At 54.9% G+C, this 21,335-nt stretch overlaps 1 protein-coding gene across 1 annotated transcript; it reads right to left on the bottom strand.

Annotated features, from left to right (window-relative positions):
* Nucleotides 1-44: 44 nt before the first annotated feature.
* On the bottom strand, nt 45-20,414 carry LOC122390036. The gene is made up of 11 exons (XM_043382614.1): nt 20,325-20,414; nt 19,731-19,835; nt 19,400-19,520; nt 4,715-7,225; nt 4,054-4,536; nt 3,013-3,849; nt 2,666-2,829; nt 2,326-2,428; nt 2,041-2,144; nt 1,482-1,561; nt 45-1,208 (listed from the first exon to the last, which is right to left on the bottom strand). Exons 2-11 carry the CDS (start codon nt 19,751-19,753, stop codon nt 1,138-1,140), a joined length of 4,497 nt encoding a protein of 1,498 aa, XP_043238549.1. The 5' UTR covers nt 19,754-19,835; nt 20,325-20,414; the 3' UTR covers nt 45-1,137.
* Between the last annotated feature and the right edge of the window lie 921 nt (nt 20,415-21,335).

Below are 21,335 nucleotides of genomic sequence, written 5' to 3'. Positions count from 1 at the left end.
TTGGGAAGCATTCTTTTTGTCACGGTTCATAAAATTACTGCTGCACAACATAATGCATTTTTATTTATTGCAAAACAATACACGGGGAAATACACGTTGCACTGCGAACAATGGGTGACAGGATTTAGTACAGACTAAACTCTCCGACGCAGAAACAGTGGATACGATAACGGTGTGCTCGATGTCAACCCACAGCACAAAATGACACGAGTGCAGTTGCACGAGCTGTTGTAAAGCACAGTACGCCACGGCTGAACACAAATCGGGCGCTCCAAAGTCCAAACCACCTTCACGCGATACACTATACGCTATACGACAGACATCTCATCGGGGCGCGACTTTCTGCATGACGCTTCATTGACAATGGCCTTCAAGAAGCCCACTGAAGTAAGCACGCTTTGACCTATGACTGCTTCTGTAAGAACGCTCAAAAATGGCAACGAAAGCTCTGTATGTGATATGCTTGCCAGTAAAAACGATGATTAAAACTGTTCTCTGGATCCGTGCCAGCTATGAAGACAAGCGTCTGAGATAGATGAAGTAGGCAGAAGTTTTAATTGTACCGTTTTCCTGTTGCCACCTTTTCTGGCAATCGTAAGTCTAGTTTAAAGTAACGCTTTAGAGACTCTGATTATAACTGGGCTGAATGTGACTGCCGGCCAGACGGTATTTGATTAAGCTACGACTGTACATAGAGGTCAGCTGTTTTGTCGTGGCGGATCTACCAGTAAAGGATGGTCTCGTAGTAATTCCATTAATGATCTCTTGTGCATGCATGTTGAAGAAGTCGTTCCCTTTGGCTAATTTGCTAGCAAACATTGAGAACCTCGCGACGTATCTAATTCTACATACAGTTTCGTTTTAGCGGCTTTGTGTCAACTGTTTGTGATGATCTCCACTCGCCAGTTTCCTCTGAGAAACACCACGAGTTGGGGCAGTGGCGCTGGCAGTTGGGAGCGATATGAGCTGGTGGGCTATCAATCTGGACACCAATCCACCGGTAGGTGGGTCACAGCGGCCTGCTGTCACGGCAGTTAGCAGAGCGGCACATAGTCACCGCCAGCGGTGCGTCTCGTGACTGACGCTCGAAATTATACAAAAGAAGCGAGCCCAGGGTCCGAAGGTGTCTGTCGAACGTCAGGTGCGCTGGCCGCCGGCTCGGCCGCCCTCGCTATCGACAGACTCGCCGCCCGTTGTCCTGGACGTTTCTGTCAAAGTACGGGAAGCGGTGGGGATATGTCAAACGCTGCTGAGTGCTGAGCTGGATAAAGTCATCATACTGAACACAAGACAGTGAGGTAAAAATCGTATAAAATGCTTACAGCTCACTAATAGAATTTAAAGCGTATGGGAAAAGCTGCATTGTCCTTCGTATCATTTTTCTTTCTCTTTTATTCATTGTCTGCCTCTGCTGCTCCTGTGCTGACTGATAGTGCACTGGGTTATGATGCGCGATGGACTTAGCTTAAATGCATACCTACCGTGATTTGTTTTGTCGGGATGCAGCGAAGACATGCTTGCCGATAAGTCGTAGAAACAGTGAACGCAAAACCGCATTTCCCTGAAAGTAAGACGCATGTCAATGCAGAAACACACCGTGCAGAAACACGGCGTCCACCATTGGGAATGTATCGGTTGCCTCGCCATTCTTTGCGTTGGACAAAAGGGCTTCCGTACCTATTGCCTATGACGTTAAGTGTGTGTAAATGTGGGAATAGTCATTTTAGTTTGCGTCCGCTGCGTTGACGCCGTTGAAAAAGTCCGCACAGGGTTGCATCGTGAACTGCGAAGGAGAAGAGACGCGAAAAACAGCGAGGGGTCCGTCGGTCATTGCGGCACAGCATGACTTCAGGCGTTTTTAGTGCTGCCATCTATGGAGAGGGACGGGCGCCAGGCATTGCGGTACAGCCTAACCCTGCAGACTGGATGCGGCCGCTGCCGTTGCGCGTTACGGCTAGCTGCCGTTCATCACCACCACTGAACACCGCCACACAGCAGCGTCTCATTATGCAGCCGCACTGGTCCAGACGAGGTACGCACCCGGTGGCGGGCAGGCGGACGGCCAGGCACGCGCAGCGTCGGCAGAAGAGCTGGCCACAGGCGCGGCAGGTGACGCGCCGGGCCAGCAGCGGTCGCAGGGCGCTCTGCGGGCCGGGGCCGAGAAGGGGAGGCGTTAAGCTGGCTCCATGGTCTGCAGTACGACGGCCGCGGATAGAGAGCGTCTCTAAACGATATGCATATTTGATCGACCCATTGGGCATGAAATGAGCATATTTTGATACATCACTGATTGATGTCGCTTCTGTCACCGGTAGAACAACTGACCTGGCACATGTAGCACTTGACGGACCGCTTGAAGATAGAGCCAGACTTCTGACGAATTGTGCGCGTTGCGGCAGGACGGTTGTGTAGTCGTTCACTTAGACGTCTGAAAAAGGGAGCAGGGAGCCTGATGAACTTCTGGTAGTCTTGAATTAACGTCGGCGTCGATGTCACTGGACAGCCGTTCGATCATGTATTATAGTATACTTAGATCTGGATATGATGGACTGTGAATGTACTTTACCTACACCAAACTACGGTCAAACGAAGCGTATTTTCACTGCGTTCAAGTCCAGTCGGATAATTATGCAGCAGTGCAGTACGGTCGTCGCTCTCGTCTCACCGTCTGAACTCGCCGTAGGTGACGCGCGGTGTGGAACACAGACAGCTATTCTGGGCGATGACAGCGGTAGGGGCCGCCGAGCCGCTCTGGCAAACTGCTGCTGTTTCCTGACCAGAGGCAGTCGCCACTTCAGCGGCACCTCCGTACTCCGAGGGTGCACGCATCTGAAGAAGAACAATTTGCTGTTGCAAGAATTTTTAACGCAACATCTTAATTGTATAGCCCATTTCATCTAACTTGGTATTTAGCACCGGCTGCTGGTTCATAACTCAAAAGTGAAGTTATATTTTATTAGCAGTCCCGTTATAAAGGATTGCGTTCCATTTGTGGGCATCTGTCAGACTGACCTGCTGTAGCGCATGCCTGGCCCGGCGGCAGTCGTCCTGGACGGAGCGCAGCTGTCCCCTGGCGTCAGCCAGCTGTTTGTGAAGCTGGGCCAGCGGCTGGTCCGGCGGTCGGTGGCCAGCGCCGCCCGCCGCTGGGGGACTGTCAGCGCCGCCCGCCGCTGGGGGACTGTCAGCGCCGCCCGCCGCGGGTCCTAGGAAGCCCTTAGGCGACTGACGGTCTGTCGAGTCCCCAGCGGCCGGCTCAGGCTCTGTCTCGGTGACACGGCTCCCAGCGGGCGGCAGACGCGGCTCAGATCCTGACTCGGTGACATGGCTCCCAGCGGGCGGCAGACGCGGCTCAGATCCTGACCCGGTGGTCGAGTTCTCAGCGGGCGGCAGACGCGGCTCAGGCTCTGTCTCGGTGACAGGACTCCCAGCGGGCGGCAGACGCGGCGCAGATCCTGACTCTGTGGTCGAGTTCTCAGCGGGCGGCAGACGCGGCTCAGATCCTGACCCGGTGGTCGAGTCCCCAGCGGGCGGCAGACGCGGCGCAGATCCTGACTCGGTGACAGGGCTCCCAGCGGGCGGCAGACGCGGCGCAGATCCCGTGGTCGTCTGAGAGTCGAGTGTGACCGGTGATGTGACGGTGCTCTCGGTGACCGTACTGATACAGGCGGTGATGGCGACTGGTTCAGATACGTCATCAGTCTGTGTGGCGACGTCATCTCGTCCCCGGCGGGGCTCTGTTGAGTCACAGCTCTGACTGGCAGTATCAGTTCGTAATTCGCGGAGAACTGTTTCTTCACACACGACTACCTGAGCTTCCCTATCGGAATGACTTTGGGATGTAATGTTGACCTGGAAAAGCAGAACTTTGATTAGTTCGACGACCCACATCAGATTCAGAACACACGTTTCTCTGTTGTAGAAAGTCCCTTGTCTTGTTGATAAGGAATGCACCTGTGTCATCGTCATGAGTTAGGTACAGCTCATGGCTCACATAGCTAGGTAATGACTCAAGACAAGTTCTGCACATCCCTTTTTCCTTTTCCCAGTACTGACCTGAGAAGGACTCGGCTGAGTCTGAGGAGTGGCTTCATCCTCCTGTACCTGGGACCCAGCCTCCTGCTGACGTTCCGTCGGTCGCTGCGCATCGGCAGCCATCTCGGTAGCTTCGGGTTGATGAATTATGGAAGTGCTCTGTTCTAGTGACGTGTGATGTGCATGCTGAAGATCGGGCTGCAGAAGCATAAACGAGGCTCCGGGACCGGGTATCTCTGCCGTGGGGCTGCTGAGAAGTGTGGATGAGCCCTGCTGTGATGAGTTTTCCAGTAGTCCGTCTGCCGCCCGGTGCAGGTCTACGGACCCAGCATCAGGCTGGTCGGTAGGCTGGAGCGCCGGGAAGTTGTCGAGCAGCTCTCCGGGCTCCCCGGGTTCTGTCGCGTCGGTGAGACTCCCACCCTCCTGCTGGGCACTGCTGCTGCTGGACGGCTGCCGGTCAGGCTCGGTAGGCGGGGGTGCGGTCACAGCGTATTTCTCAGCCAGCTGAAACAGAGCGCAACAGGACAGGGTTAACGGTGCAGAGCGAAGCGTAATGAGTCGGAACAAGTAGATGCTAAAAATATTGTTTTAGCGTCACATAATTATTATCTAACTTTAAGTGTAGTACTTCAAGTTTTCATGTAATCTGTAATCTGTCAGAGGTAATTGTCGAAATGGTCACCTGCAGTCTGAGCTGTCGCTCCAGCTGCTGGACCCGCCTCTCCAGGTGCTCCTTCGCCGTGCTGTCCTCTCGGCCGCGGCGCCGCTGCTCCCGGCGCTCGGTGCGCATCCGCGCCAGCTTCTGTTCGATGCGCTCGTTTTGCGCCTGCAGGCGGGCGATGTGCTCGGTGAGCTGCTCGCGCTCCCTGCGGAGGTGCACCATCCGGCTGGGCAGCAGGCTGATCAGCTTGCAGCCGGCCGAGGTGCCGCTGAGCCGGTCCGCCTCGGCCGCCTCGTCCGTCTCCGAGTCCGACGAGGCCGGTTCGGCCGGCGGCGGCGCCGCGGCGGGTCGGCCGGGCACGCTGCCGCGGCGCGTCCGGCTCAGGAACTGGCCGACCTTCTCCAGTAGGTCGGCGGTGGAGCGGGACACCTCGTCCTCACAGGCCGCCGCCCCGCCACCCTCCGGGTCCTGTGCCTCCTCCGGCTCGTCGGCAACCTCGTCCAGCGAGTTGTCGGGCCCCTCTGTATCAGACTCCTCCTCTGCGCCGGCTGCCGCCCTCCCTGCCGCGTCCGGCGGCGTCTCTCTCAGCGCCACCACGGCGGAGACGAGCGCCCGGGCGCCGCCGGCCCGGTGCGCCGTCTCGGTGGCCAGCTGCGAGGCCGGCAGCGGCGGCAGCGAGCGCGGACCGGCGTCCGTCTGCACCGCCACGCGCTGCGCCGCCACTGTCACCGGCGGCATGGCCTCGGCGGTGACGGCGGTGACGGCGGCTACGGCGGCCAGCGGCGGCGCGGCGGCCGGCCGGTCGGCGGGCAGCTGCTCGGCCTCGGTGGGAGTGGGCGGCGTGTCGGCCAGGCTGGCATAGGCCGTGTCCTCGCTGCTGGCCACCGACGTCTCGGGCGTGGTCTCGGCCTCGCTGGCGCCGTGCTGGGCGTGCAGCTCGGCCAGCCGTGAGCTGAGCGCCACCTGGCGGGCCGTGGTCGACACCAGCCGCGTGTAGAGCTGCTGGCACTGGTCCTCGAGGCTGACCAGCCGGCGCCGCCGCTGCGAGCTGGTCTCGACCGGGCCAGCCGCGCCCGCCGCCGAGTCCACCGAGTCGGTCGGCTGTGGCTCGGGCGTCCTGCGCCCGGCCGACTCGGACTCGGTCGACTCTGACTCGGCCACGGAGGTGTCCAGGCCGGCTGCCTCCTGCTCGGCCAGAGACTCTGTGGACTCTCCGTCCTGCTGACTGTCGTCTGTGGCGCTCCGCTCCAGCAGGGGCCCGACTCCGGGCAGGCACTCCCCGTCCTCCCCAGCGGCCGCCGGCTCGCTCCCCGTCTCCGCACTGTCCATCCGGGCCTGCCTCACCAGCCTCTCCCTCTTCCTCTGGTCCAGCTCCCTGCGCAGCGCACGCCACTCCAGCTCCGACTCGGCGTTCAGCTGGCTGGCGAGCACAGACCGCTGCCGAGAGCCCTCCAGCTCGCCCCGCAGCCGGCTCATGAGTTTGCGTTTCTCGCGCAGCTCGTAGCGCAGCACTGACTCGGCCGTGTGCAGCTGAGCGTGCTGGATTTTCAGCTTGGTGACCAGCCCCCAGGTGCTGTGCAGTTCGGCGGCGACGTTCGACAGGCGGCGCTCCTGTTTGGTGAGCCGGCGCTCCAGCTGCTGGTTGAAGCCGCGCAGCTTGTCGATCTCGCTGAGCAGCGAGCGCTTCTCCAGGATGAGGTCTCGCAGCCGCAGGTAGGTGCGACTGACGTGGATCACCATTCGGCGGCCGTGCGCCGTGTCTACCCTCTCCACCAGGTCAGCTCCGCCGCCACCGCCGCCGCCGTCCTCCTCCGCTCCGTCCATCTCGTCAGCGTCGTCCCGGGGCGGGCTCTGTGCGCCCTCGGCGGCGCTCTCGGCCTCCTTGCGTTGCAGCTGTTCGAACAGCGCGTTCACCAGCTGCAGGTGCCGCTGCAGCCGCTCGTTCTCGGCAGCTGAGCGCGCCAGCTGGTTGTGCAGCTGCGCCAGCAGCTCGGTCTGGTGATGTACCAGCCGCGCCTGCTCCTCCCTCTCCTCCGCCATCTGCGCCAGCTGCTCCGACAGAGTGTCTGCTGCTGTCTGAGTCTCCACAGAGACCAGCGGCGGAGCCGGCGGCCCGGCTGTGCCCTCCGTCTGAACCCCGGCGGCGGCTGCCAGCGCGGCGTCTTGGGAGCTCCCCCGGGCCTCTGCCGACTCACCGTCACGTGTCGGGCGCCCCTCTGTCGTCACCAGACCGGCTGACGCTGTCGGACCCTCTGGCGTCACCGAGTAGCAGCCGTGGCCGCCCGGCGTCTGCGCCGTTGGACCGGACCGCGGCGGCGCAGTATCGGCCGACTCTCCGCCGCCGTCTGTGCCTTTGTCGTCGTCGTCGGTGGCGGCGGCGGCGGCCTTGGCGGAGGTCAACTCGGCCATCCGCAAGGTCAGACACCGGGCGACCACACCGGTGACCGCGGCGCTGATGAAATCGTGGGCCGGCACCAGCTGGTGACACAGCTGGGGCAGCTCGTCGGGCGCCGCCCACGGAGTGGAATGTTTCTGGAACGGAGACACGGACGGCGTCAAGATAGTCTCACGATGGTGTGGTCAGAAGCCAATGAGTCATATGAGCTCTGAGACCTTTAGAGATGGAACGTGCACTCGGGGACCTCCAGGAAACGGCACGTGCCGTCTGTTGACCGTTCGGGTGTGGTACAGAATGTGGCTAGTAGAGGGCCTACCAAAACAACGCCTTCCTAAATACGCCTCACTAAAGCAACAGACACAAACATACTGGTTAATTTGAAGGTGTCATCGCGTTCACTACTATATATTTTCAAAATTATTTTTATAGTAAAGCTTTGTTCGCGTTGTTCTAAGATGCATTCATAGGCTATTTCTGGACGGTCTGGCGGGCCAAGCCCTCGTTAACCCGGCAGGCGGTGGGCCTACCAGCCACCTTCCGCGCGGTGGGGGGGGGGGGCACTTTTTTGCCCCCCCCCCGTATCTCCGAAACTACTGGACGGATCCGGAAAATTCAAACGGCGTTCGATAGCCCTGTCAAATTTGTCGAAGGAAACCAAATTTCATTGACCTCGGGGTCACCGATGACGTCACAGGTCAGGTCAAAGATAAAATGTTTCACCGTTCACGGGGCTTCTAGGGAAAGCGCTATAACACCGAGTAAAACGCATTTTGTCGAAAATCAGCGATAAGGCGTCAGTTGTCTAGTACATATGTTGCTATTAGAGGTCACTGCTCATACCAGGTCAGGTCACAGGTCAGGTCACCAAAGGTCACCAAGGGTCACCACATGAGCCCAACTTTACTAAGGTTATGCGATGCATGTTTTATGGCCAGTTTTTCATTTCCAACTCAATGGTGTTGGTTATAAGACCATCAGGTACGATTTAGGTCACTTTCTGGTGGAGGTCAGGTCAAGGTCAGGTCAAAAAAGGTCAAATTTCAAAGTTGGTATTTTTGCATTAAATGGGTATTGATTCGATGCAGCTCGTCACGGGGAGTCTAATGGTGGTCTTTGTTTTGCGCTACGAGGTCTAGAATTGCTAAAAATTGAGTTTGAAAATTTGACGTCATCAATTTTGAACAGTTTTTTTCGCTATAACTTGGCCAAAAAAAGAGGTATCGATCTCAAATTTGGTATGTAGATAGAAGGTGGTAGGGGCTATCACATATATTCCGGTTTTTTTCGAAATTCAAAAAACTTTTTGGATTTTTCGGCTATTATTTTCAAAAAATCTATTTTTTGATTTTTGGGGGTCAAAATCCAAAAAATTCGAAAAACCGAAATAGCAATTTTGTACCCCTTTTGATTTCACACCTTTTATGTCTGAAACATTTTTCTGTATCTCTAAAGCTGTAGAACTGACAGCTCTTCCCGCGGAACCTTTTTTTTTGTCGAAAATGGCAAAAATGACGTCACTCTGACGTCATTAGCGGCCAACCTATCATAGAGTTTGGAAAAATTTTTGGTCACCATGTGCGCTAGCTGCTCCCGGGAGGGTACTGAAAGTTTGGTGACGATCGGCGCAGCGGTTCTCGAGATATATCGAAAAAACTAAAGGGGGGGCAAAAAAATGCCCCCCCCCCCCCCCACCGCCTGGAAGGTTAAGTGACTCATTCATGCACTGATCCAGTACGAGGAAGACCGTGACCAATGGGTTATTTATACTTCCTGTCACCTGGAATAGGTCGCTTTCCGTTGTAACGGGAAAAACCAAAAGGAATCATGGTATTTAGTGTACGTCCAGCTTCCAAATCATAGCATGAGTAAATTCAGTTTAATCATGTTTTATCGTCTCATAACAGGAGTCTGGTCTGCAGCATGGCATGACCTATTGGTTAATTACCCTTTCCATTATATTCAGAGAGGTCCTCATGTATCGCCTCTGGGCGCTGTTTATCGCCCCTGGTCATCGTTTAGACCGCAGTCCGTATGTCGCCGCGCCGACTGGCCGCGTCGGCCGCGGACCGGCACCGCTGCGCCGGCCAAATACCTGACCAGCGGCGGGCGGCCTGCGGCGGCCGACTGCCAGCTCGGCGCGGGCCGGGCTGCTCAGCTGCCAGCCGCCGCTCCTCGGCGCACACCCGGCACAACGCAGCCGAGGCGGCGTCCTCTGTCACTCCTCCCTCTCCACCGCTCAGCAGCCATGGCCAATGCCAGGGACTTAGTTACATAAATGGTCCCGAAGAAAGGTGGGCTGTTTAGAAATTAGCATGGTTTCAGCGCAACGTTTATGTTGCAATGTTTTAGGCTGTTGCTTTTCCAGTAAATTATGCCAACTTTCAACGCGGGCATTACAAATATTTATTTTAAAAAAAACGCAGCAATTATTCCTGGATACGATGGATCACTGGAATTGATATTATCAATGTTGTAGCTGTCTGTCTATTAGCTTTCCGCAGTTACCGTTCTATAATTTGAAGATGTTAATGTAAAATATAATAAGTTTTCGTAAAAAATGTCTACGAGATAATTTGAAGCCAGCTTTTAGCATGTGTGACTAAGAAAGCTGACCCACAGCCAAACAGCCATTGCGATAAATAACCCCTGCCTCCCCCGTAGCTTGCACACGGCACGTCAAAATAAGAAATAAGTAGACGTCAAATTCTATAGAACCCTGTTCAACTTCCTACGTAGCGGACTCGTGCACTCTGTGCACTATGTAGCGGACTCTGTAAATGTGTGTTCACACATTTACAGAAGCTTGCTGCGAGCTCCAATGTAAAATTATTAGGTACCCGTGCCACTTTCGAGGTAGCTAGGTTCAACTTTTATGCTGTATGCAGTATGCACCAGTGTGCGACCATTTTCACTCGTCGTCTTTTAGCGTGGATCGGTCGCCAACAAAGTTTGGCAGGGTCGAAGGTCCGCTCTCGGTAGTCGAGGACATTCCGTCTCTGTCAGTGTCACTGCCGACACGACCCTTGGTGCGATACAGACCGAACGAAACCACAGGCTGGGGAGACGAACGGAGCCAGAGGCTGGTATAGACCGAACGGAGCCAGAGGCCGGTACAGAGCGAACGGAGCCAGGGGCTGGGACAGACTGAACGGAGCCAGGGACTGGGACAGACAAACGGAGCCAGGCCTGGGGAGACGAACGGAGCCAGCAGCAGAGGCTGGGGAAGACGAACGAAGCCACGGTTCAGTGCAAACTGAACAGAGACAGGGTCCGTGACAGACCGAATGAGGCCAGGGACTGCAGGACACACCGAACAGAGTCACGCTGTGGCCCGTGGAAGACTGAACGGGACGGGGCCGGGACAAACCGAACAGACAGGGGTCGAGGCAGACAAAAGAAAAACAAACGTCGGGACAGACCAAATGGAGCCAATCACCAGACCTGTGGGTCGGGACCGAACCGACCGACCAGAGCCAGGAGCCGGGACAGACTGATCGGAGCTTGACCTTTGCCGCCAGAAGAATTCGCAAAGAGCGATTTGCAGATAATAAAGGTGCTCACTGCTCAGCGAATTCAGGTTTTTAGAAACTGTAGCTTCCTTGCTACCTATGTATGCACGTTTATTCATTTTGGTAATATCGGCAGTTCTTCAGCTTCGCTTTTATTCCATTTAAATCAACCCTCTAAACCATGACCTTTGACATCAAGAGTGGAATAGATGCAAAACATTAATGAAGTTATTACGGAGCGAGCGAAGCGAGCGTAGTCTTTCCTTAGATTAATGGTCTTTTCACGTCAGTTCCGTGCAAAATACATTAACGCTTGGCGTCAGAGGTGCAGCCGGCCCCCCGTTTTCCTGGAGGTGCCCGGCATATGAGGGAGCCGGCCACAGAGGGTGCGGGCGCCAATTGGAGGCTAGACAAGCGCCAGCGGTCGGGTAAGCAAACACAGCCCGCCCGGCCTGGCGAGGACACTGCGCCGGGCGCCCTCAGTGCGTGGGTGGCACGCCACACGGCGGCCGCTCATGTTTTCGTGCGTGCGCGCTCAAGCCGCTGCGATCATCTCCCGAAGATGGGACGCTCCACACGCGGAAGGGCATCCGGTAAGTCACGCCTTTGCTTGCTGGCGTCTCCCCATTGTGTCCAGGCTGTCACAAGCGACGCCACTACCAGCAATCTTAGGCCCGCGGGCGCTCCGTGCCGGCGTACCGCCCCCCCTCGTATTGTTGTGTTGAGCATTTCAGAGCGGTCCACGTTCCATTTGCGTGTCGGTTACTGCCGTGGCGATCACGTGGCGATTACTGCTCCTTTGCTTGTCTTTCACCGCCGACACGTCCCGCGCCGTCACGCCGCAGCTGACATCCCGCCATGCTTATATCATTTCTCGAGTTTCTCGAACGGCCAGTCCGCCATGCCCTACTAACGCCCATCTCACCGTCGCCGGTGAGATTTCCCGTCTGCTATTATGCCGTCACGCCGCCGCTGACATGGCATCTATCGTCAGTCGCCCGGACTGTGCCGTCTTATACGCTGTCACGCCGCCGCTGACAATCAACTATCTCGCCCGTTGCACGGTCTGTCCCGTCTGTCATACGTGGTCAAGCCGCTGCTGACTACCTCTTCTGTCACACGGACTGTCCGTCTGTCATAACACCGTCACGCCGCCGACAGACCTCGGTCTTGCTGCCGCCGCCCCTGCCTCGCCCGTCACCTCGCCTAGTCAACATGTCACGCCGCCGCTGACATACCCAACCGTCACGCCCGCTACGTTCGTCGTCACCGCTGTCATGCCGCCACCGACAGCCCACCGTCACACCTGACGCTACCGCTGGCTGTCCTGCCTGGTTGCCACGACCCGCCCGCCGCCGCCCGCCCCCCCCCCCCCCCCGCCCCGCCGGCCGCCGCCCGGTCACCCCGCCGGCCGCCGCCCGGGCACCCCGCCGCTCCGGCCGCCGCCCGGCCACCCCGCCGGCCGCTGCCCGGTCACCCCGCCGGCCGCCGCGCTGTCTCTCCGAGCCGGACTGTCACCTGCCACCGCCTGAGGCCGCCGGCCGTGCCTTTGTCTCCCGGCGGCACCTCCCTCCCACCAGCTCCGCCCCGCCGCGCGCACCCCGGTCTGGCCACCCTCACGTCCCGGGCCGCCGCCCGCGGCCCCTAGCCGCCCGGCTGTTTGCTTAGCGCTGCCTCTCCCACCGGTGCCCATTCTATCGCGCTCGCCCTGCTCATATACTCGCGTCCCTCTCTAACACTGACGACAAAACAACTCGCTATAACAAATAACACTAACTAGTTATGACCTTTCCGAGATCAGCTGATCTTTCATGTCATACCAAACTGTCATGCCCGCCGCGCTCTTCACCACCGCTATCACCGCCGGCCGTCTCTCCCGTTTGCCATTTCCACCTACGCCTGTGGGCTGTTCACGGGCCCTGTGTGCGGTCGGACCGTACACAGCCTCCAAGCTCCACCCACTGCGTCCCTACGTCAGCCTTCCGTCACCGCACACAGCGACCGCTGTGGCCGGTCGGACTGGCCACAGCGGACCATCCACCGCACGCAGCCGTGACGTCAGAGCCGCCTACCCATCCCCCTAGTCACCCTGCCAGTCACTGCGGCGCCTCTCTGGACTGGGGCCGGGCTGTCTCCTGCCACCGCCGCGCCAGCCGCACGTTTGTTTGCTAGCGTCCCCCCTTAGCTGGTGCACTTGTCTCGCCGCGCTCACCGCCGCGACCGGTCCCTGGCCACCTTATCAGTATCGGGCCGGTGGCTCCCAGCCGTAAGTCTGTTTGCTTAGCGCCGCCCTCCTCACCAGCGCTCATTGTTTTGTGCTCACCTGTCGCGGAACGCTGCGTCCATAGTTGTGTGGTGGTTAGCGTGACGGATCCGTTTGTGTGCCGTTAGGACTATCGCCAGGGTGTCCCGGTTCGATCCCAGGCAGCGCCGTACCTTTGCGCTGCGTTAGGCAATGTATCTTCAGCACGGGGGCTGCGCGCCTGCGCATCGCAACTTTGTTGCCACCTACCGCCGCTACGTCACGAGCCGTCACTCTGCTGCCGGTCATGCCCGTTACACGGTCACCGCGTCTGTCATATGCTGCTGTCAAGCCACCACCACCGGCCGACCTGTCAGGTCCATCGCACGAGCTGCCTATCCGTCACATACCGCCACGCCGATGCCGTCACGCCGCTGCCGACAACCTGGAACTGTAACGCCGCTGCGGACAAAACATCTATCATCCCCGCCGCACGGGCTGTCCGCCTGTCACGAACCACTGTCACGCCGCCGCTGACACTTCTGTCTTGTCTAACGCACTGAGTGTCCGTCCGCCATATACATAGGTACTGCTATCACGCTGCTTCCGACCGTTCACGATCATGTCTAGCTCAAGCGCCTGGACCGACCCGTCTCCCATATACCGCCGCCATGCTGACATTTCCACCCCAAAAGTCCCGGGGTACTTATGATCCCCCCGCGCCCGCATGGCATACCTCATGCCGCCCCCTGCCGGCATCGTGCCCATACATTTGGGCAAACTTTGGCGTCTTTCAGCTAGGGAGAGCTGGAACACACGCAATAGGAGCTGGCGGAGGTCGAGGCCACACTACGCCAAATCCTCCCGGATACCGAGGTAAAAGACGGATAGGTCCGGCCCCTCAGTTCAGGCTCATCACACCACGCAGGCGCCGGCGACGCCAACGTTAATGGTCTTTTCACGTCAGTTCCGTGCAAAATACATTAACGCTTGGCGTCAGAGGTGCAGCCGGCCCCCCGTTTTCCTGGAGGTGCCCGGCATATGAGGGAGCCGGCCACAGAGGGTGCGGGCGCCAATTGGAGGCTAGATAAGCGCCAGCGCACACAGCCGCTATTTGAGTTCGGAAGTGGCCAAAATGCGATAACTCGTTAACCAGTTGACATTTTGCCAAGGAATTTTTATTGTATGTGAAGTCAACCGTAAGGTCACATATGGGAACGTATGAGCATCCATGCTGATACATCATTGCCGTAAAAAATATTTTTGCTTGTAATCCGCGGATGACGGGTATATCCCATAACGTGGGTGACTCGGGAGGGGATTCTCCATAGCTTCCCTGCTGTCTTCGAAACTACTCGTTCAATACTAAAAGTTCAAACGGCTTCTGATAGGAATAGCTGACAAACGAAACCTAACTTTGTCACAAAAGGTCATGGAAAGGTCATGGGTCACAAAAGGTCATGGAAAAGGTCATGGAAGGAAATGTATACATTTTAAAGGTCATGCGACACATCTTTAATGGTCCATTTCGGCAAAAGCATCTAAAAATGATGTCATCTGGGTCGTCCGATTCGAAACTATTTCCATTCGACAAATGAAGGTCAGGTCACGGCGAGGTCAAAAAGGTCAAATTTTGAAGTTGAACATTCTCAACAAAAAAGATGTGCATCGGATGCAATTTGAGCTCTGGAACACGATGATGCTATTCGTTTTGGTTTTCGATGTCAAGAACGTACTGAAATTGCCTTAACAATATCGAAAATTGTGATTAACCGACTACGGTAAAATGCAAAAGCCGATAACATTGCCATTTCTGAAGATATCTGACTGAAACTTTCCAAAAGCAATGCAAATGTTACATACAAAAGCAAATAAGGTTCATTCTGGTCGATGGCTGCTCCCCAAAACTATGAATGTTATCAATCATATCGGACATTCTTACGATGTTCTGTTGGCTGGATGTCTTTTTGCTTTATTGAATTTGATCAGACTACATTCAGTTAAGACGACGTACATTTATTGGTTACCAGAAAGTATACCCACAAGTCAATCGACAATCGACAACCAACAAATGCAATCGACACGAGCGTCGAGCACCCCTCAGCACAAACAACTGCCGGGGGCGGTTAGACGGACCGCGCTCCTCTCTCGCAGCTGATTGGTCAGCTGCCGAACCGCACGGACGTCAGCTGCACGGCCGCCGCCCGGCCGACCTGACCGGGGTCGGCCGGGCGGCGACCTAGCGTCACTAGAACTGCAATAACTTTTGCCGGCAGTGTGATGCCGACCTAATTTTTTCAGCAAATGAATCACAATTGTACGGTATATGTTATGGATGTTGTCTCGATGTGAAGCACGCTGTGCGTTTTTTGGTAGGCCTATGTAAATATTGAAATCCTCAAGCCCTTCTGCTTTGTGCAAGTGTGCAACAATTAGCTTACAATAACTGAGTGGGAAGTTTTTTAGATGCACTATTGTTACCAATGGATTCCGCACATTTTCCCCTTTCAGCTGATATCTTACTTACGCATTTTCAAGCAAAGAATATGACAGGAGACTCGTCAACATTTACATGAAAATCGCAGCATAAGTTCGGTCTCACGGAGCAAAACAAAACGGTGTACTTTGGGAGCCCACCAATCTGTGCCAGAATGAGTAATATTTTTTCTGGATGATATTTTATACAGTCTGATCAATTTACGACCAGAAAATGTGAGAAAATCACGCTTTAAAATTTGTCGAAAATTAGGGTATTGGCCACTTCTGAACCCGGATAGCGGCTGTGTGCAGCGGTCGGGTAAGCAAACACAGCCCGCCCGGCCTGGCGAGGACACTGCGCCGGGCGCCCTCAGTGCGTGGGTGGCACGCCACACGGCGGCCGCTCATGTTTTCGTTTTTTTTTCTCTTTCTTCTTTCTTATTTTTCCTTTGTCTCCTTCCGTCAACTCCGGCGTCTTTCAGCTAGGGAGAGCTGGAACACACGCAATAGGAGCTGGCGGAGGTCGAGGCCACACTACGCCAAATCCTCCCGGATACCGAGGTAAAAGACGGATAGGTCCGGCCCCTCAGTTCAGGCTCATCACACCACGCAGGCGCCGGCGACGCCAACGTTAACGGAAATTTCTGAGTATGGGCGGCCGGCCGTGCGGACGCTTTTGCGAGGCTTATATCTCAGCAACCACTTGACCGATTTACACGCGGTAATTTTTGTAGGGTAGCTTCATTCCTTCTACCAAGTATTGGACTATTCCCGATGCATGTGGGTGACCCCTTATGCACGTGCCACGTGCAAAACGAAGAGGTGTCAGTTTTGTAATTGTTGCAATATCTCGGTAACTACTTGGCCGATTGCGCTGAAACTTGGCATGTAGGTAGGCACCCACTAGGCACTGCATATCCATGTGCCAGAGTTGGGGTGCTGCTGCACGTGCGCACGTGCAGGGGTCGTTTCCAGATCTCGAGAACGGCTGGACCGATGGCGCTCAAATTTGGTACACGGTTAGGGACCAGTTAGTAGGGTGCCGTGCACAAGTCAGTTGGGACCCATTTAGCACGTGCGCACGTGCAGGGTGCCGCTCCCAGATCTCGAGAACGGCTTGGCCGATAGTGCTCAAATTTGGCACATCGCTAGAAACCGGTCAGTAGGGTGCCGTGCACAAGTCAGTTGGAGGTACCCCCTCGAAATTTCGCACGTGCAAGACTCACCCTCACCCCCTCGCTCGCTCCGCTAGTCGCCCCAAAAGGCGCTATACTGGTTAACGGAAATTTCTGAGTATGAGCGGCCGGCCGGCCGGCCGGCCGTGCGGACGCTTTTGCGAGGCTTATATCTCAGCAACCACTTGACCGATTTACATGCGGTAATTTTTGTAGGGTAGCTTCATTCCTTCTACCAAGTATTGGACTATTCCCGATGCATGTGGGTGACCCCTTATGCACGTGCCACGTGCAAAACGAAGAGGTGTCAGTTTTGTAATTGTTGCAATATCTCGGTAACTACTGGGCCGATTGCGCTGAAAGTTGGCATGTAGGTAGGCACCCACTAGGCACTGCATATCCATGTGCCAGAGTTGGGGTGCTGCTGCACGTGCGCACGTGCAGGGGTCGATTCCAGATCTCGAGAACGGCTGATCCGATTGCGCTCAAATTTGGTACACGGTTAGGGACCAGTTAGTAGGGTGCCGTGCAAAAGTCAGTTGGGACCCATTTTGCACGTGCGCACGTGCAGGGTGTCGCTCCCAGATCTCGAGAACGGCTGGGCCGATTGTGCTCAAATTTGGCACATCGCTAGAGACCGGTTAGTAGGGTGCCGTGCACAAGTCAGCGGGAGGTACCCCCTCGAAATTTCGCACGTGCAAGGCTCACCCTCTCGCTCGCTCCGTTAGTCGCCCCAAAAGGCGTTATACTGGTAAATAAACAGCAAGATTAGATCAAAAGGCCTCGGATAGCATCATCAAGCATAACCAGCTGGACTTAACGACTAGCGCCGCCGGGAGTTGGCAGAGTGGACCAGTCATTTCCAGGCGGCCAATGTCCGTCCTTCACCCCTCCCCCCTCTCCTCACGTCCTGACCCTGAGCGGCCCTGCAGACAGCCTGCTGCCCTGCTCACGGGCCGTCTCCCTCCAGCCAACTCAAACAGGCCTCTGGGCGGCGACTGGCCGCGTGCGCCGTGCGTGGCGTCGGCTCTAGTACCCGGGAATGACGCTCAGAATCGGCACCGGCGGATTTTACGTAGTGAGACAGCCCCGCAGAGGCAGCGGGGCGCTCCAAAAAGCCAGTTTGGCAGCTGGGGACCGCACGTGAGGGCGTTGCGCAGCGGCCGCCGTCGACAAAGAGAGCCGCGGGATCGCACGGATTGAACGGAGCTGGTCGAAGGGACAAAGACGCGATGATCGGCGAAACTGAGAGACGGGACGAAGGACAGCGGATTGGTGGTGACTGGTGACGCAGTGCGACCAGACGGGTCTGTTTGCTGGGACGCACTTCGCACTGCTTCCGTGCATTGACTACATTGCCTGTCGCCGTGTCTAAATGTCCATAAAGTTAGCGTCGTATTCGTATTCGGATTCAAATTCGAGTAATGATTTCGCTCAAAACCGGTATATCTACAGATAGCCCCTATATGTATTTTTATGCGTAGGTAAAATCATAATGGAACAGACAAGGATACCTGACCTAGCCTACATCTACATTGTATTAATTAGTCTTCTTTCTGAGTCTGAGGTCTCCTTCTTGTGCTGGCTAAGAAAAAGTTTCCAAAGAAACGTCGCCTGAAAACGGTCACGAGGCCGACATCAGAGCGGATCGGCTCGTTTCAGGTATCCACTCATAGATGTCAGCACAAGTGCACCCGGGAAGGTATGCTGTGCCGCATGGCCTCCAAGTATTGCGGTCAGGCACACCCGGGATGGAAGGAAACACCGGGCGTTCCATCACCATTGATGTTGATGCCAATGTTTAACTTTCAAGTAGGTATAATGCGAGTGTTCTGCGAGTGTGATACCCTATCGCTCGTTTGTTCAATGAAATTCGATGAAGTTTAAGGGTCTATTTAGCTGGAGTAGTGCTAATTAGGTACAAAGCCGCTCATTGTTGCCTTCGCTTTAACAGTCCACCTAACCATGCATAAGCAATCAACTTTAGCAGTTTAAACAACCATCACTGTGCTGTGAGATGGCGGCCAATAAAATTTTATCCACACTTCAACCAAGCTGGAACAACATGGTTGAAGCCAGTTGAAGCACTCAAGAGCTCTCGATAATGGTCTTTACCTACCTATGTACATGTTTTTATTCACCATTATGAAAATTGAAAACAAAATGTTTTAACAAATGATTATTTCATTTCAGTGCATAATGCGGTATCATGCTGTTGTGCTATATATAAGTTCGACCCTCACTGTAAACATCTTTCTGAAATCTGAACACAGCACAAGAATGAGAAAACTAGTTAGCGCACAGCGTATTAGAGATATCAATAATATTTTCCAAATAATTTTTGAACACCGATGATGTACCGTTATGTAAAACGCCGAGCGATGTATAAATTAGTTCAATTATAACTCCTGTTAAGTCGTATATACTTGTGGAGTTGTAAATATAGGTAAATACGAGCTGAGAGTCTGGAAAATAGGAGACAGGTAAAAATAATATTGATAAACGTTGATCGTCTGTGAAATCAATGTGCGCCGAACAGTTTTCTCAGTAATTCGGCAAGCAGATTTGTTCAAAGAGACGTTTACATTGAGGGTCGAACTTAGAAAAAACGAACTATAGGTTAGAGTAAAATGTTTCATCGCACACGGTTTATGCTCAAGGGCACATTTACATATTTCTAGTCGTGTTAGTGAAAGTAGCTTTTATTGGTTTGTGAGTACTCAGCGAAGGTCCGTATTGTGTAAAAGCAAACGCTAGACACTGTATCAGAGAAGATACCTAGTGTGTATATTTAAGTCCACTGTTAGTTCGCACTTAGCGCGGGCACTCTGTGTTATGGTTGGCTTTGAGAAGGAGGCGGCGGTGGTCTGCTACCTGGTAAACCCAGTTCTGTGAAGCGCTCACCTGTTGCAGTTTATCTTCCTGAGTGTTGATGACGTCATCCCTGATTCTCAGTTGTTTGTGGGTTTCATCCGCCAGCACTTGTAAATAGGCCTGCTCTGTCTTGGCAGTCCAGAGCAGTTCCCTGCTTACACGGTACAGGAAACCGGACCAACGTCACGGCACCGTCAGTTCGTTCAACAATGGCAAAACGGTAAATTTACGTTTAATTCGGTGTGCCGACTGTTGCTCATGTGTCGCTTTATAGTTTCTCATTATCTCATTTAGATTGTACCTATTTCTCATTACGCTCTAAATAGTTTATTTACGTCATATGCGTGTGTTGCATACTCACACGCATCGCTGAGAATCTTCCATCGATGAGGAAATTGTTTCTTCTGTAGCCGTTTTAATGTTCAATTGCAAGGATACGGTGAAATTGTATCACCTAAATTCCTCCCTGTAATGTTAAGATCAAAATAAATACATATACGGATGGTAGGCATGACCATTTGTAAACAACAAAAAAATGGACTCTGGAAGGACGTGCTTATTGTTGCTTGAACTATAGGCAATATTTCAATTTCTACTCAAAGGCTTTCTCTGGAAGGTGAACAAGTGGACAGTGGTGCTCCATTCCTGATGAACATGTCACGAGATCCTTTATTCCTAGGATAGGCACCACAATGAAGGGCCGAACAAGCTCTAAGTAAGATTTTCATTTGAAGCAGATACTGACGGTAGCGTGAAAACACTGACCACACAAAGAGCGGACAGTGGCTGGTAGGCACGCCCGTGTTTTCCACATTGCTTTGCTTTGTCAGCATATGTGCCTCTGGTCCAGCATGTGCCACCCGTTTTCGCAATCTATCCGGCGCCCGGTCGGGTACTACCTAACTACTCACCGCTCAGCTGTCGTGGTGTGTCCGGCGCCCGGTCCGGTACTCACCCCTGCGCGGTGTCCGGCGGCGTCCTCCGTGCCGCGGTGTGCCGGCGCTCGGAGCGCCGCTCTCAGGTCCGGCTCTCACGGCTCATGTGCGCCGGTCGGAGCGGAGCCGGCAGCGCGTGGCCGCTATTTCGGGGGTGCTCGGAGCGGCGAGCGCAGGCGCGGCGCTCCGCCAGCTGCACCGGCAGCAGTCGGCTGACGCTGCACCGTAGGTACACACATACACAGGGCCGGGGAGCGGCCCGGTGGGGAGGGATGGATATAGGGAGCCGTGGGTGGTGCACTTCGCTGAGGTAACGAGCCGGCTGATGAGGCCAGTGAGGTGTGGTGTTGACTCGGTGGCTAATCGGAGTATTTTTGGCCGCAAAATGACGTGATCAGGGCTTCGATGACGTAGATAGTGACTAACTTAGTCGAAGGTTTAAACACTGTCGGTGTTAGCTGCGTTGATCGTATCCTTCATCTCACACCTCTCCACCAGGGGCGGAGCTTCCTGTACAGTTGGTGGGGCGGCTGTCCCACTCCCACCAACTTGCCATTATGCCCCACCAATAAGTGTTTTGCCCCACCAACTTAAGCTGATTTGCAGGACTTTGTTGCTTTTCAAATAAATCATTGAGGAGCTTTGGAATGTCTGTGTTAGGCAAAATGTTACATTTGCAACGACAGGAATTGAGTCAGTGTCAGTGGCGTATCCAGGATCTTGAGAAGGGGGAGGCCAAACCTGCTCAAGGGGCCCCACCCTTACCTTAGGGGCCCCAGCGGTAGCATACTTAAACCACGCACAGGTGCGGTTCTTTGCCACTTTCGCCATGTGAGGGAGCCTTTTTAGGCACACTTGGCAATCTAAAAACTCTGAAGGCTCATTCTGGCCTCTGAAAGCCCCTCTTCGGCAACAGAGTGAACGACTCTGGCCTCAGAAGCCCCTTTAATCGCCTCAGGAGACCCATGCTGACCTCCCAGGGCTCCACGCTGGCTCTTTGTAGCCTTTGAGTCAGTCTGATGGCCCTATGC

The sequence above is a fragment of the Amphibalanus amphitrite genome, unplaced genomic scaffold, assembly GCF_019059575.1.
Source record: "Amphibalanus amphitrite isolate SeventyFive unplaced genomic scaffold, NRLGWU_Aamphi_draft 000020F_arrow, whole genome shotgun sequence".
In the NCBI taxonomy this organism is placed as follows: domain Eukaryota; kingdom Metazoa; phylum Arthropoda; class Thecostraca; order Balanomorpha; family Balanidae; genus Amphibalanus; species Amphibalanus amphitrite.
Note: the sequence above shows the minus strand (reverse complement) of the source record. Positions and strands in the feature narration are given on the sequence as shown.